We start from the raw sequence: 15366 nt of genomic DNA, 5'->3' as shown, positions 1-15366 counted from the left end.
TACACTGCTGGCTTTGCTGATAACACTGGTGGGACAGTGCTGGTGGGACTGACTGAGACAAGGCAATTTGTCCAGTAGATTCAGATTTCACCAGCTGCTTATATTCAAGTACTGAAATGCTCACATTAAAAAGCTTATGAATAGCTGAGTATCCTCTGAGTACACTTAAAGCCTAACAGTGCTTTTCAATACTTAAAACCTTGCCAAGATCTGGAATGCCATGTGTGTTAAAGTTGCTTTATCTAGCCTGTGTTTTCTCAAGTGACCCTTAGATTTTTGTGGAAGATAGAGAGTCCCCTTTTCAATGGAAAAGCATTAAATTTTAAATGTATCAACCACTGACTATTCCTGTGTTTTTCAGTGTCAAAAAATCCTTTCCCACACCTGAAGCATACAGCTGTGAAAAATAAGAAAAAATTGCGGAAAAAAAATCCGGTCAGTCCTGTCAAAAAGATTCAGAGTCCTTTGAAAAACATACTTGTTGGCAGTCCTGCAAAAAACGTGCCAGTTACATCTGGAAGCCCACAGAAGCTAATAGATGACTTCTTGAAACAAGAAGGAAGAGCTGCTCAGGTACTTTTAACACAAACAGCTTTTGTAAAGCTGTGTCTGCTTCTTTAGACTTAGTTCACTTTCACAAATGTAGCTAGTTTCCTTTGCTGGATTTTTTCCTGACACTTCTCTCTGTRTGTATATGTTACCATAATTGTCAAACTGAGCATTGTCCACTTTTGTGTTTGGAACAGCCAGAAGCAGTTCCATCAACTTCGGATTCTTCAGGCCCATCARCTCTGCAGACGGAGCAGCAGTCGGGCTCGTTCAGGCCCCAAGCCCCAAACCTCGCTGGAGCTGTGGAATTCAGCGACGTAAAGACGTTGTTGAAAGAATGGATCACAACTATTTCAGGTACAGGATATCATACGGGGGGTGACCTTGCAGCGCATCACAAGGAAAACTGCTTTTAGTAGGCCCTTTGTGCTTYCTTCCTTCCTCCTTCACTCTTCCTTTAGCTGCTTATTTTTCACAGTACTCCTGAAGTCTTACTGTCTTGGCAGTCTTGGAGGAAGTTGATTCTTTCTGCCAGTTGTTACTCARTGGTTTTGCCAGCTCCTGTGTTGTGCTTAACATCATGAAAATTTACATGCTCTCTTCAACCCATGTGTCAGACCCTTGTCCTGTGTTGATATTACTTGTTTGAGGTTTTCTGTATTTTCCCAACATACTGCAACCACTAAGGTGTAAATTCTTGAAAATTAATTTTCTTCTATGAAGATCTCATTTTAGAGGCAAAAGAGTGCAGCGCTTGAGGATTTTCCAAAATAAATGGTGGAAAGAACCCTAGGAAAAAAAAGTACACAACTGTGACACTCTTGCTAAATTGTGATTTGAATTATGTCAAACAAATAACAATTCCTTAAAACCTTGAGAAATTTGACCTTCCTACCCTGGACATTATTACTCTCCTAAGAGTTTCAAGCAACCATTCCATTCTAAATCTGAGTCTCTTTTCCCTTTGGTTAATGATTTCTTTGCTGTCAGTTGTTCTTACTGAGAAAAAGTCTGCAAGGCAGGTATTTCAGGATCTTACAGTCCTGTTACATGCACAGCTTCTGATGTAAAGAAGATGTGTGGGAATACAGAAATTGTCAGGTTGGCCCATGATGTGTTGACATTGCAGAATTTCCTTCTGTTGTATTCCTGTTACTCTGTGATTATATTCTAAGTATTCTTAGAGAAAAGATCTCGTTTTTTAAAATGTTTTTTATTACAGATCCTATGGAAGAAGACATTCTACAGGTTGTGAAATATTGTACTGATCTAATAGAAGAAAAAGACTTGGAAAAGTTAGATCTGGTTGTTAAGTACATGAAAAGGTAACTTAATTGCTAGTATTTGTGAACTTCAGACTATTTTTGTTAGAATTTGTACCTAGGTATTATGGATACTAGATACACTATAGAYTGATACACTAGATACTTTATTGTGAGGCCACAAGCCCATTAAACATTCCATTGAGGAGTGGTTTTAGGCTTAAAAACTGGGGTTAGGGGAAGAAGTTGGAGTGTTAAAATAGGTAATTTGTGAAAAATTAAAGAGCACTATTTAGTAGTATTTCATAGAATCACAGAGTGGTTTGGGTTGGAAGGGGCCCTGATGATCACCCAGGCCTAATTCCCATGCCATGGGCTGGAGCACCTGCCCTTTAGACCAGGCTGCTCAGAGCTCCATCCARCCTGGCCTTGAACACTTCCAGAGTGGGGGCATCCACAGCTTCTCAGGGCAACAGTCTTCTGGACAAAGATTGTAGTTCTTCAGCAGTGTCCCTTTTCTTCMTCCTGTTTTTGTTCATTTTTCATGGCATCTTAGACCTGATTTCATTCTCTTGGCTGTATCCAGATTCTGTCTCACCTCCAACCTTTAAATCCATTCCTGTTACTTAGTTGTTGTGCTGTTACTCTTCCCAAGAGTTAGGAGGCTCAAATGCATTTATGACTTGCTTACTAATTAATGCTTAATGGTGGGACTTAGCTTTCTGTGTTTTAGATCTGCAAAACATGTTTCACAAAATGAATCAACACCAAAAAGATTACAGCAGCGTAGAAAGTTCATTGGGCTTCTGTAATGTGGGATATCTTTGGGACTTAGAAAATGCAAAATGCACCATGCAATGAACTGTTTTATGGAATCTGTATAGTAAATTCTTTATAAAACTCTTCAGAAAGCCTCATGTCCCATTCCTGGGTTGGGTCTGCACTGATGGCAGTGTGTCTCTCCAAGTGGCACACTTGCCCCTATGATACTGATGTTACACCCTCCAAAGTCTCCATGTAGGAGCCCTGTGCTCTCCTGCAGTACAGGGATCTAGAAGAGATACTGAGAGTACAGAGCTGCTTTGTTTTCCTTGGGAGTTTCCTTCATTTGCTTCTCGTAGCCGCTGATCATAACTCACACCATAGGGGGAACTTGTAGTTCTCTGTGGGCATCCATGATTTGATTTTGTTTTTAGCAGTAAATACATTAAAATATGTAAATATATATTAAGAATAATGTAGTGCCCCAAACGGTTATTATTTAAATGTGTCAATTGTGATTGGTGGGAAAAAAGAGTARTAGCATCTCTGTCTTGGGATGATGGAGCAAAGATCAGGGTTCAGAAGCTTTCCATTTCTGGTCTTCAGTATGAAATTGGTGGAAGGTCACCCACCACTTTAGTCACAAACTCGCACACTGCCAAATGCAAGTATTTAGAAACTGSTGTGCCACTGCTCACACCAGGAGTCCGTGGCATTGAGTAAGGCTCAGAGTATTTAAACAAAGAGGGAGGGCTTTACCAGGATTGTATCCAAATAACGTTGGTGGGAAACTGCTGGGATCTTGTTTTCCAGTGTGAAGACCAAAACTGATTGTAAAAAGGATATGGTAGTTCTGTAATGGTAATTTTCAGCCTCTTTTTCCTTTTCCCCTTCAGGTTAATGCAGTCATCTGTGGAATCAGTTTGGAATATGGCATTTGACTTCATTCTTGACAATGTTCAGGTAGTTTTACAACAAACTTATGGAAGCACATTAAAAGTTATCTGAACTTGTAGTAAAGAGCTTGATGAGAGCCTGGAGCTCTCTGCTAGCTGTGCCATAAGTGCTTGTGAGGTATTTGCAAAGTGCATGATAGTAATGCCCTGAGTTTTTATAATTTCAAATTTCTTTTTAAACAACAAAGTGTTTTGTACATTTCTTTTCAGAAAGTGCCAAATTTGTCAGTATTGCATGTAAATAATTGTGTTAAAATTCTTTTATTGTAGTATAGAATCTATTTACAAAATGTTTGTTTATAAAGTTTTATGGATTTTTACAGTGAAGTGTTTACAGTTGTTTAATAAAGAACTGTATGTATATTTTTGTACTGATTCTATTTTGTGATGCTTCAGTTTGAATATAGTGAACCCCTTTTACTAAAACTGCAGCTTTGATTCATTTCACAAAGTTTTTCACAGTGGCACTGCCTCAACACATGAAGGAGGTTGCTGGTACACACACCTGGCCACTTTTTGTTTCTTCTCCACAAGCTTTATTACAGATTTTAAGCTGAGGGAGGATTATTAGTTCATTTTCAGTCCTTCAARGACTCAAGCCAGGGTTGGCCAGCCACTTCTGAAGCCTACCCTCTGTTAGCTGAAGCCTGAGTGCTGTCTGACCTTGGGTCAACCACTGTCACCTCTGGAGCTGCTGCTGGAGGAAAGCAAGTCACTCCAAAGGAGCCCTGTAAAGAAGGTGGGGAGTAGCCAACAATGAGCACTGCTGAGGCCTGTATTGGTCATGTGCATTTGCTCCTACTCAAGATGTGAATCACACAGTTCTCCCCAGTCYGTGGCATGCATTTCCTTCATGCAGCATAACAAAGTAAGTTGTAGGGAGTAGCAGAAGAGAAAKAAAGGGTCCCATTGCTGTGTTCCTGGTAGGAGGGTGCTTACATCCCTGCACTTGTTTTGGGTGGGTCTGCTTTTTCCAGGTGTGTACCAGCCTTGTACAGTCRWACTTGGCTCAGTGTATTGAAGCAAGGCTGTTCAGGGTGCTTGGAGATGTAAAAGACCACTTGATGAAAACCAAGTTGGTAAGAAAAATCTCTTTATTTTCTGAAGAAATTATGGGGGAGGTGAGAAGGATCCCATTTAACACTGGACGGATGTGGGACCACCTCAGCATAGAAGCGAGAGCAGGATTTGCACCACCAGCTTGCCTGGCACAGGACACGAGCTGCAGCACTGAGAGCATCTGCAGCTGCCAGTTCAGCTGGAGCAGTGAAAGCTCTGTGGTCACAGCCCTGGATGCAGCACAGCTTACAGAGGTGGCAGCAGGGTTTGTAGCTTTAGGGTTTTTAGCTTCAGGTTTTGCCCTTGGCTTCCTTGTAATGGACACTGGGAGGGCCTGACAACCCTCTACAGCCAGGTGATGGATGAGGGAAGGGCAGGAGATGTCCCTTGACTTCAGTAAAGCTTTTCATTAAATCTCCTGGACTATCCTCAGGGACAAGCGGTTGAAGTGCAAGCAAGAGGGAGGTTTACTGACTGGGCAGGCGGGCTCTGGACATGGKGCTCAGTGGCACAAAGTTCTGTTGGGGCCCAGCTCAAGTGGCACCAGGTCCAGTCCTATTCATCCTCTCCGTAAAGGACCCGAGTGTTGCTTGGCACAGCACAGGGAGCTGCCAGCCTCCCAGGCTGCAGACGGAAGATCATCCCCAGGAAGACAAGGCAGGAGGTTGCTCCCCTCTGCTCAGCAMTGGTGAGAGGCACCTGCAGTGCTGAGCTCCTCGGTACAAGAGAGAAACACAGCAACTCTCAACACAAGCCCGTGGTRCCCAAGGGAGTGGAGCTTCTCCCACAACGCAAGGACTGAGAAGAGCTGGCACTTGGAAAAGGCTGGGGGAATCTGATTCACACGTATAAACACCTGATGGTGCTCATCCAGTTGTAGATACGGATCAAGAAAGATGGACATTATCTGAACCTAGATACCTTTAGTTTCCTTTAGTTCCTAGTTTGGGTCTTTCAGAGTCCCTTCAGTTCCTCTTTTGAAGCTACCTTTTTGTTTTCCCCTTGATTTAGAAAAACCAGCACATCAACCACTCACCTCAAGGCACCTATTKCTGAAATTCAAGCAGGTATTTTTCCAGTCAGTTTTCGGGTACAGCACTGGAACTGGTGCTCAGACAGATTTAAAAAGGACTCAGCATTAATAAGGCTATTTGTACTTACATTTTCTTAGTGATCCCTGTTTCAAGCCCTTAAATATAACATTTTACAGGTATCTGCTGCCCCAAAAGTCTTTTAGTGAAGGTTATTTTATAAGTTCCACAATGCCAACATTGCATATATATTTCCCAGGATTTTTACCTACGGGAAGAACACCCTTACACATTTGGGGAAACAATACAGCAAGACCACACTGTTTGACATCCGTGTTCTTAAGAACTTTTTATTAGTGTAGGTTTCATGATTGCATAGTTTGCAAAAGAAAATTTTAACAATTAAATGCAGTCTCCTCCCTCTCACCRTTCTGTTCACCCACTGATGGGAATATATACCACACACCAACCATAGTGAAAATGTCCTTTTTCAATGGCAAGTTTAAAGTCTAAACAAAAAAAAATCCAGAAAATTAAATTCCACTTGCAAAGGAGGCGAGTTATTAAATGTTTCTTTGTAATTCAGTCCACATAGTCCCAATCATAACTTTTGGATTTATCCGACAGAAAAAGTAATCCAAGTGACAGAAGAAATCTGATCAAACTGCTTGTTGCAAGTTAAACTCACATAAGTATCTTAAATGCTAAAAATCTCAGCTGCATAAACAATCCTTCTTGATTTTGTTTCAGCTTGTGCTTTTGAAGAGTGTTTTGCTCCTGTCAGCGTGAGCTGTGAGTTACCCAGAGACAGCCCAAGTAAGAACACATCGAGCTGTCAGCCCAGGCCGGGAGGCAGAGGGGAAGGAAGGGTGGGAAACTGCTGGGATTCCAGACTGGCTCCTGGTCATCACAAATATCCACTCTGGAGCTGGTTCAGTCCCACTGTGTCAGATGACTCCAGCTGTGATGCAGCATCCAAAGTCACAGCTCCCTGGGCAGCAGCTGTTCGCAGGTACTCCCAGCACTGGGAGCAGCGAGAAGTGAAGGCAGCTCTGAGCTCCTCCGGGAGTTGTGCCGTGCTGAACACCTGGCCTGGCCCTCCCGTGCTTTGGGAATGCTGACATCACCTTGAGCACACAAGAAGTGCGTTCAGAGGAGGAATCGCTTTTGGCTGGAACACGCCTCCACCCTTTCGCCAAGAAGAGAGGGAAGAGGGCCCCTGCCCAGCCTTTCCACATCTGCTAGAGCCCATGAAGGGAAACTTGGATTATTGAAGCAAACTGTAAAACAAATGGGCTGCTCTGTCCATCTCCTTTATTTGTGGCTCTGCATTATAATGATTACAGGTTGACTTCCATGAACTGTACAAGCAGTAAAAGGTGGGCAGCTATGCTTTACAACATTGTTTCACACAAAGCAAATACAGAGATAGCCAATTGCCTAATTTTCTATTTAAAAAAAGTTCTATAGGCACAAAGCAGAAGAATGTGGAAAAGAAAGTCAAGGAAAGAGGTATGCATAAATAAAGAAGTATTTCTTACATCAAAAATGTCCCGAAAATCACAAAGTCTGCAGAAGCTTGGTTAATCAAATACTGCAGTACTGCTCTCATCAGTATAAAAGKGAAAGAGCTTTAGTTCTGTAATAAAAATTCAATTTATTTTATTTTGTTTTGGAGAGGAGGAGGGAAAAAGGGTGGAAGGAAGGTGTAAGAGAGGGAAGGGTAAACTTTAAAACAGCAGCCAGTATTAGGAAGGGTAGTAGGAGAGGTGAACAGGCACATTGGAACCATGGGAACATGTAAATTGACCACTGTCAAACCAGTGTAAATTTCTTGGTTTCTCATGGAAAACATTTTATCCACATATTTGCCTCCCAAACATACACCCAACACTGTCTTCAACATAGGACTTTGTTGGTAACTTTTTTAGAACAGGAAGAGTGCATTTATTCCTGTCTCCGCATTGCTGTAAAAGTTATCTAGATGATTTCAAACACTTTCTTCAGTTCTACTATAAGCTGCCAGTCAGACTTCTGCATCTCATCCCTGAACCAGTCCTTCAGAGCATCGATGGACTGMCGGCTGATCTGTAACACACAAGACAAACCCATCAGAAACACACCGGTATGAAAGGCAGCTTTCAGCACTTTGGAAACAATTCATCTGAAGAAAGGGCATCARTCTGCACCCCAGGTAAACTCACTCTAAGCCCACTTTTGCTGCTGATCCAGCTGTATGACCCACCACGTTTGTTCCCCTTCATTTCTCCTCCTCTTATGTCCGTTATCTGGTCTCGAGAGGCTGCAGTTGGATAAACCACCCCACACCTTATGCAGTAAGAACTGGAGAGGTCTCCTGCTTCCGCCAGGGCCCACAGGACCAGAAACCCCTCCCTTGTCCCTATCCCAGCCCCTCCTCACCCTTTGTGGACACACGCCCCAAGGCCTATGTGTGGCAGGGCATGTCTTGTGACATGGTAACTAAAGCAGTTGGGAGGGTGGGGAGCTGTGGCTTTACTTCCAACAGCAAAAGAAGGAGCAAGGGCTCATCTCATCCGAGCCCACTGCTCCATAATGAAAGCAACTGCAGGATTGCTATTTATTCAAGCACAGGCTGTGATGCCCTTGGGGACTGCTGAGCACCAGTGCCCTGTACAAACAGTTTGCAAAGAGCGAGTGTAGCATTTTGCCCTCRGGTGCCGTGAGCTGCAGGGTCTTTTCCAGCCATGGCATCTCACTGCTCTGGGCCTCTGCAAGGGCCACTACAGACCTCAAACCGAGGCTCCCGAGACCTCAGCTGCACAGTGCCACCCAYGCACCCTCCCAAGTGAATGTCAGTCTTTAACAGAAGGTTCCTGCCGTGCTTTTCAGGCTTCATGCAACATTTCCATTTCAAGCAGGTTGCCTCTGTCCTAAGCCCTCTCCAATGATGCAGATTGCTCTTACCTTGCTGACGAGGATATCTGTTGCTTCAAAATGTCGTCCATACATTTTAGGTGATTCCCCAGGAATAGGTTCTATTTTAACACATACTTCTTGGCCTTTCTTTGCAACATCCACTGGTTTGTGGTTTATTTCAATGCTTGTAACTATTCCAATTTCAACAAACTGTAATACAATGAAGCAGCTGTAACACATCCCCCAAACCTCTGTGTGCACACCCGTCTCTAAACCCATTTGTAGGCACAGACGTGCTGCAGGGGGTGAGGCTCTGGTGGAGCTGCCACCTCAGCACAGGCAACCAAAACATACAGCACAGCAAATGCTCCATATTGAAAAGGGCAGGGACAGCAACCTCCCACTGCTCATCTGGGCTATCAACCGKTTATCCCTTAAAATGTCAGGAGTTGATTTGCCCCTTTATTAGCTACCAGGAATGACAATCTGCTCGTTACTCAGTACCACAACACAGACTGGCAGCAGAGCAGAGTGGTCGACTGGCAGGTGCCCTCCAGCCACACTTCATGTGTCCTGCTCCAGGGCTCAGCTCTTCTGGCACAGAGCAGTGACAGATTTCAGCACCAGAAGAATGACTTGATCTACAAGTCTGAACCTCATCTTCTGCCAGAAATCTGTGCACTGGGGAAAGGGCATGCAAGTGCTCCATGATGCATCATCCCAGGAACTACCAGCTGGGTCAAACAGCCTGTGGGAAAAGGCCCATTTTTTTACTTACATTTTTGCTAGGTACACACATGGGAGTCCCCTGCTTCACCTGGCCGGCCTCCACCACAACACCCATCACTATTGGGTCACGAGAGTTGAAAATGAACTGAGGGAGGATTTTTAACTTGCATGGAAACACTGCTATATGCCTGGAAGATGACAAGAAAAGGCACTTTGAAAGATACACCAGAACAGTGTATGTAACATTTATTAGTTCTGCCTCTCCCACACTTCTTGGGTATTCACTCTAGGAGAGTCACTTAGAGAAAAAGCAAGCAGGAAAAAACCTCTTTTCCAATCTTGCTAATTCTAGTCAACACCTGATCTTCAAGAACTACAGACAGCAATAATCATGCATGCCTGGCATGGRTTTTAATTTGACAATTTGAGCACTCAACTTAGACTAAGACCAAAGAAGTATTAATTTTACARTATAATTACAGCCTCAGAAGAACACAGGAATAGAAATATTGCTGCTTCAATTACAAAATTCCAAGATATCTGTTTGCCAAATGAACAAATGCATTTAAATGCTGAGCTAAGCAAACTCAAATTGAGATCAGTATGAAATTAAATACATTTTCATTTATTTTGACTGTCATCACTGAAGACCTCCCAATGACACATGATTACAAAAATTAATTTTGGGTCCCTATAAAGCCTTAAATGATTACATAATCATGTTGCTGCAGTCAGAATTAAACCCTCTACACTGGAATTGCATGAATATGAAACAAGAGAATTCAAATCCCTTTAGTTTTGGTTTTTTTTTAACTCTGCGAGACTAACCCATCTGTCACAAACTAGGAAGAGAAGCCAAGTATAGATAGGAAACCCTTATAAAAACACTTCATATTACACAACAATTCTAGCTGAATCTTGAAAATCTGCTGCACAGCTTTCACAGCTCTCACCCAACTAGGTCTAATCCAGATCTAAACAATTAGACTGGAGCACTGAGTACTTGAAAACTATGAATTTATTGTCCTACCATCTTCCTCCTCTCCTCCCTTTCCAGCAGAACTACATGCTAAGGAAACAAGAAGTTAATACAGTTTCATTTATACTAAAATAGGAGAACACTTGTTTGGGAAACGTCCAGAATAGGATTGCTTATACTTACTTGAATTCCTCTTGTTTCTGTTTCTTGTAGTCTTGTCTATATTTTGTGAAGGCATCAAATAAGTGATAAATTATTTCAGCACTAAAAATTCGAACTCCTAAGCTATCAGCCATCTCCTGTGCATCACGTTCAATCCTCACATCGAATGCCAGAATAACGGCGTACCTGTAGGGAACAGTGAGCCCAACAGTTCACCAGACACACCATAAACCCAGAGACAAGGCCAGGCCTTCCTCCACCATCCCTGCACATTTACAACAGAGTAAAGCAAAGTTACTTACTGTGGGTCATGTTCCAACATAACTGATGCCTTCATAACATCTTTTTTATGGACAGGACCTATATTAATTCCTGAATACTGTTGAAAAAAGCCACAAAAATCAAGTCACTAATCTTTCTGAGTCAAAAGGAARCAGCTACTGACAAAAACATAGAACCAATGGCATCAGATAAAGCACAACAGTACTTACTGGCACTTCTGATGTTTTGAGAAATTCAAGTAATGCCTCTAAAGAGCCTAAAGTAGAAGCCTGGACATAAACACCTTTCTCTTCTAACTTGATTGCATTCAGTGTTTGCTTCAGTTCATGTATTAATTCATCCTTTAGAAAAAAAAAAAAAMCAAACAGGAGAGGAAAGCGAGTTTTAGTTCTCTTGCTATTTGTGCCTGGGGATACAAAATCTTCCTGTTCATGAGCTGCTGAAARTATGTGACAGCCATAGTGATAGGTCCCAACTGACAGACCTGCAGTGTAAGTCATACACAGCCTGTAACACACTGTTTCTGGCATTAGAGAAGCCTGAGCTGAACTAGACCTGAGGATTTTGCAAGAAAGTGATCACATAAAACTGAGCAGATGCCCACCTTCAGAGCTGGTAACATTTTCTGCAGACTGCACATCACTTACCCCAGCACTACATGTTTCTGCTGGCAAGGCTGAGCAAACACATGGTCCACACTGTGGCAATGCCTTTGGCTGCCTAAGGATCAATGACAAAAGCTGACACCTAAAACCATGAGCTGGAAAGGATCCTGAACACACTTTAGGCCGGGGTACAAAACAGGATACAAGAGCAGCAAAGCCATTTTGTTGCTTTTAGAGAAGTCAAAAGAATACACTTTTTCAAAGCCTATGCCTTTTAACCCCAAACACTGAGTCYTCCTCTGGCACATGAATGGGTTTTGCCATTGAGTTTTAGCCATTGCGTATCTACTACCAGTAGTACACTTTCAATAAATACTTGCATGTACCCAGCAACAAGGTCTGTGTTTGGGCATCCCAAAAGTTTAACCTCCCTTCAGAGGCACAAATAAGGAGATGGAAGACTAAAGACTACATTTAAAAGTAAATTATCAAGGTGTGAGTTTCCTTTCTGAGCTTCCTGCCTGTGGAGAGCAAGGAGCATCTCACTGCAGCTTTGGGTTTACAATAGCTACATCCTTTCCTTCACCATTTTAAAGTGTAAGTCACAAAAGAAAGTTATTACAAAAGTCTAAAATCAGCTTTGCAAATAGGAGAGCTTGCAGAACTCCACTAGAAGGTATGTACCTAATATAATTTGATTAGAATATATAAATTACTACAAATACCAAATCCGTCATTGAGAGAGTCAAACTATGCCACAATATTTGTTTTCAAACCTTATTCTGCCAGCAGAGACACCCCAGCAAAATAACAGGGAAAAAAYTAATAGTCAAGATACTGAAAACATCACACCACCAAAGCTTCACATGGGCACAAGGCTACAATGTGTTACTGGAACAGTTCTTAGAATAAAAAAAAAAAAAAACCAGTTACGTGCAAACTGAGTTCTCAACGTTAGAATGAGTTTCATCACCAGAGAGTTCAAGTTATCCTCAGTGTGTTGTACTTCAACACAGCCACCTTACCTTGAGTACKGGGACTTCATCCTCTTTATGAGCTACGAGCAGTGGCAAACCAGCCAATGTTTTTTCTAAATCCTTCCCAAGAATCTTCACACCTTGAGCAGCAACAACCTCTTTGTGCTTTTCATACTGGTTCTGAAAAAGAGAATATGCACACTAGCAAAGAGTTCATGGAGCTGATGCACAGCAACACAGTGCAGTGCTGAGCAGCTGAAGAATACAGCAGAGAGCAGTCAAGTGAGCTCCTGACTTTCATCAGTGATTGTCTCTGCTTGCCATTTGCACGTTTCAGTGCTGGTGCTCCTCTCCCTTCAGATATGCCCTGCACCCCTGCTGAAGTGGCAGGGCATGGGGAAAGCTTCTAAAAGCAGAGAAGGGGGCCAAAAAGGAACATACATTACTAAAGAGCAAGCAGTAGGCAGCTACTCACTAATAAAATCCAACAAACTCAGCCCCACAGGGAAGTGATGGGAAGATGCCAAGTGCTTAACAAAAATACTAAAGCTGAGCTGACACACAGCCCAAGGCTCTGTGCGGGAAGAGCTGTCTTGTTCTCCCCCCAGAAGCCATCCAGCCTTCTCATGTGCATAATTCCATGTTCAGTGTCCCAGGTTCTCCTCCCCATCCAGGGGAACCTCAMAGATCTTACACTCAGGGTATGGCTCTAATACCTAACAAAAACAGTTATTTCTGAAGATTTTTAAATTGATGTTGGAAGGATTTTCTGGTTCCCTAATTTCTTTCATTTAGATACCCTTTTCCTAAAACTGGAAGGCAGCTTCCTTCCTCATTATGCACTTTCTTCCCTCAAACCTCTATTCCTTAGCCCTCCATCCCAAAATATGGGTCTTATTTCAAGGATGACAATTCCACATAATCGAGCTGAATCAAAACGCATTSTCACTGCCTGCCTCAAAAAAGCCCAACAGATACCCTAGGCCCATTTCCCTAGCACAAGGTTCCCAAACTTTAAAGGCCTGTCCTATAAAATTCACCTAGGTTATCTGTATGGTTTTCTTGGCCTCAAAAATAAAAATCTGTGCAGACATTTATTCCTTCCCTTTCAAACAGGAAACATCAAAGCAGCTCTTTTCATCACCTTTGAATTATATGCATTAATCTTAACACATCTATTAATTTATTTACAGCCTTTTATTTCTATGTCRCCTCGTTTCATGAAAGCCATGCAGGAAGAATCTCAAATTCAGAGTCTCTCCTTAGGCTAATAAGACTAGGACAGCAAAACCTCCAACAACTCTTGAAAATGCCAAGAGTTTGCAGATTCTGCAGAAGTTCTGATCACTGCCACTCACAAACCAGCCCTAGAAACTCACATGTTCACTTTTCTCAAATCTAAGTGTATATGATTTTTGCCACTAAAAGGCCACTTTTACTAATATTATAACCTTAACTCAGAATTCACTGTCGTAGTACACTCCAACTTCCATTTAAGATGGGTATCTCCCTCTCACACATATTTGAATCCTTTATTAAAGCATACACATCCTAATTCTCACTGCAAGGTAATTCCTTGATCCTTTTTGCCACTGCTGTATCACACACACTCCAATAGGTACATACAAGTAATTTTCACAAAGGACGTGAGCTGTGCCCTGCCTTTCCCTTGAAGGGCCCCTTAGATACTGTTAATATAACTATATTCTACTACATCTTCATTTTTAATAAAGCTTTATTTTTTTCCTGGTTCTAAATGTCAGTACAGTAGCCAGCTGCCATACCTTAACTCGTAGCTCCTTCATAGGAGGAGGCAGCAGAAGACCTCTAATCTGAGTTACAATAGGACCTTCCACCCCAGGAACAATAATGGTGTCTCCTTCTTTCAGGCGTCCATTAATTAGAATAACATCTATGGTAGTGCCCATGCCTGGCAATGCCTTAACCTGAATGAAAGGGAAAAAAAATTACTTCCATTTATGCACGTCAAACACACTTTTTACCAGAAGGAAGGGTGCAGGGAGGGGAAAGATTTCTACATGGATTTCAAGGAAGAATTGCTSTATTACCTCCATGACTTGAGCTCTCAGCTCCTGACACTCAGCCAGTCTCTTGGTCAGCATGGTTTGTGTGAGCTCAACAAGAAGAGCTATCAGACTTCCCATGCCATCCCCCGTGTGAGCAGAGGTAGGTACAAGAGAAACAAAAGTGCGGGGATCCTTATTCTCATAAAACAAGGCAGCGTTCAAGCCCTGCAATCAGGATTAATAGTTAAATAGGGAAAAGCATATGTATACATCAGTTTTAACAGTAACATTCAATCTCAGTCAAATACCACTGCATTTTTTTAAATCCCAGTTTGAAAAAAACAGCACCTTTACTAACAGTATACTATGGAAAATGAAGCCTGAATCCACACTTGGAAGCAGTGTGGGATAACTCTACAAAGCTAACTACTCMATCTAGCTTCTAGACAGCAATCTATGTCACCAACAGAGGAAGYTCCCAGAACTGATGTGATTCATGCCCTGCCAGCATCCAAGAGAAAAAGACAGATGGGATTCTCTCAGGCTATTCCCAMAGAGAAAAAGAACAGTGACAGAAAATTTCATCTGCTATTCATGACTCCATTGACCATGCACAATAATTAGCTATTTTTCTCCAAATCAGAACTAAGGATGGAGCAGTTAAAATTATGTAAGATGTAAAAACAACGAAGTTTGGTTTATGCAAAGTTAACACCAATGTTAACTTCTTAAGAGAAGAGYTGCAACAGTTTTCTTGATATTCCAAGTTGTTTTGAGGAAAGGGGAAAAAACAAAAAACACCAACAACCCAAAACAAACCACACCATTCATCCACACCATTCATCCACCTCCTTTACTATCACTTTTGTTAAACAAAGAACCCTGAATATTCCAACTTACCTGTTTTGCAAATTCCACTATGATAGCTTTTGCACGCTCTTCAAATTCATCTTTAGTATTTTTTTTCTGCTTCTTTAAGGTGACAGCTACATCTGTATCTGGACTTTTTTTCCAGTCATATAACCTATCAATCTTAAGAACACAGCAGTATGTCATCTTATGTAGCTTACTAAAGGGTGTCTTTATGC

At 42.0% G+C, this 15366-nt stretch overlaps 2 protein-coding genes across 5 annotated transcripts in view; one reads left to right on the top strand and one right to left on the bottom strand.

The window, feature by feature from the left end:
- Window positions 1-3877, top strand: part of REV1 (REV1 DNA directed polymerase) — a 55485-nt gene extending 51608 nt beyond the window's left edge. For 3 of the 4 annotated variants that reach the window (XM_057381512.1, XM_057381511.1, XM_057381510.1), the window contains 4 exons: window positions 362-573; window positions 747-906; window positions 1772-1874; window positions 3470-3877. In XM_057381512.1, the coding sequence (XP_057237495.1) occupies window positions 362-573; window positions 747-906; window positions 1772-1874; window positions 3470-3581 (587 nt within the window). In that variant the 3' untranslated portion in view covers window positions 3582-3877. The remainder of the gene's footprint in view (window positions 1-361; window positions 574-746; window positions 907-1771; window positions 1875-3469) is intronic. The other variant, XM_057381513.1, reaches the window with a different exon arrangement.
- Window positions 3878-5929: 2052 nt separating this feature from the next.
- The window catches only part of EIF5B (eukaryotic translation initiation factor 5B), a 35938-nt gene continuing 26501 nt past the window's right edge, over window positions 5930-15366 (bottom strand). Inside the window, exons 15-24 of the mRNA XM_057381509.1 lie at window positions 15179-15310; window positions 14321-14503; window positions 14036-14197; window positions 12300-12431; window positions 10879-11010; window positions 10690-10766; window positions 10409-10573; window positions 9296-9434; window positions 8566-8727; window positions 5930-7707 (exon numbers count right to left, since the gene is read on the bottom strand). Of these exons, the coding sequence (XP_057237492.1) occupies window positions 7600-7707; window positions 8566-8727; window positions 9296-9434; window positions 10409-10573; window positions 10690-10766; window positions 10879-11010; window positions 12300-12431; window positions 14036-14197; window positions 14321-14503; window positions 15179-15310 (1392 nt within the window). The 3' untranslated portion in view covers window positions 5930-7599. The remainder of the gene's footprint in view (window positions 7708-8565; window positions 8728-9295; window positions 9435-10408; window positions 10574-10689; window positions 10767-10878; window positions 11011-12299; window positions 12432-14035; window positions 14198-14320; window positions 14504-15178; window positions 15311-15366) is intronic.

Source organism: Malurus melanocephalus, unplaced genomic scaffold (assembly GCF_030028575.1).
Source record: "Malurus melanocephalus ecotype Western Australia unplaced genomic scaffold, MMel_1.1 scaffold_512, whole genome shotgun sequence".
Taxonomy (NCBI): domain Eukaryota; kingdom Metazoa; phylum Chordata; class Aves; order Passeriformes; family Maluridae; genus Malurus; species Malurus melanocephalus.
This window is presented reverse-complemented; position numbering and strand designations above follow the sequence as displayed.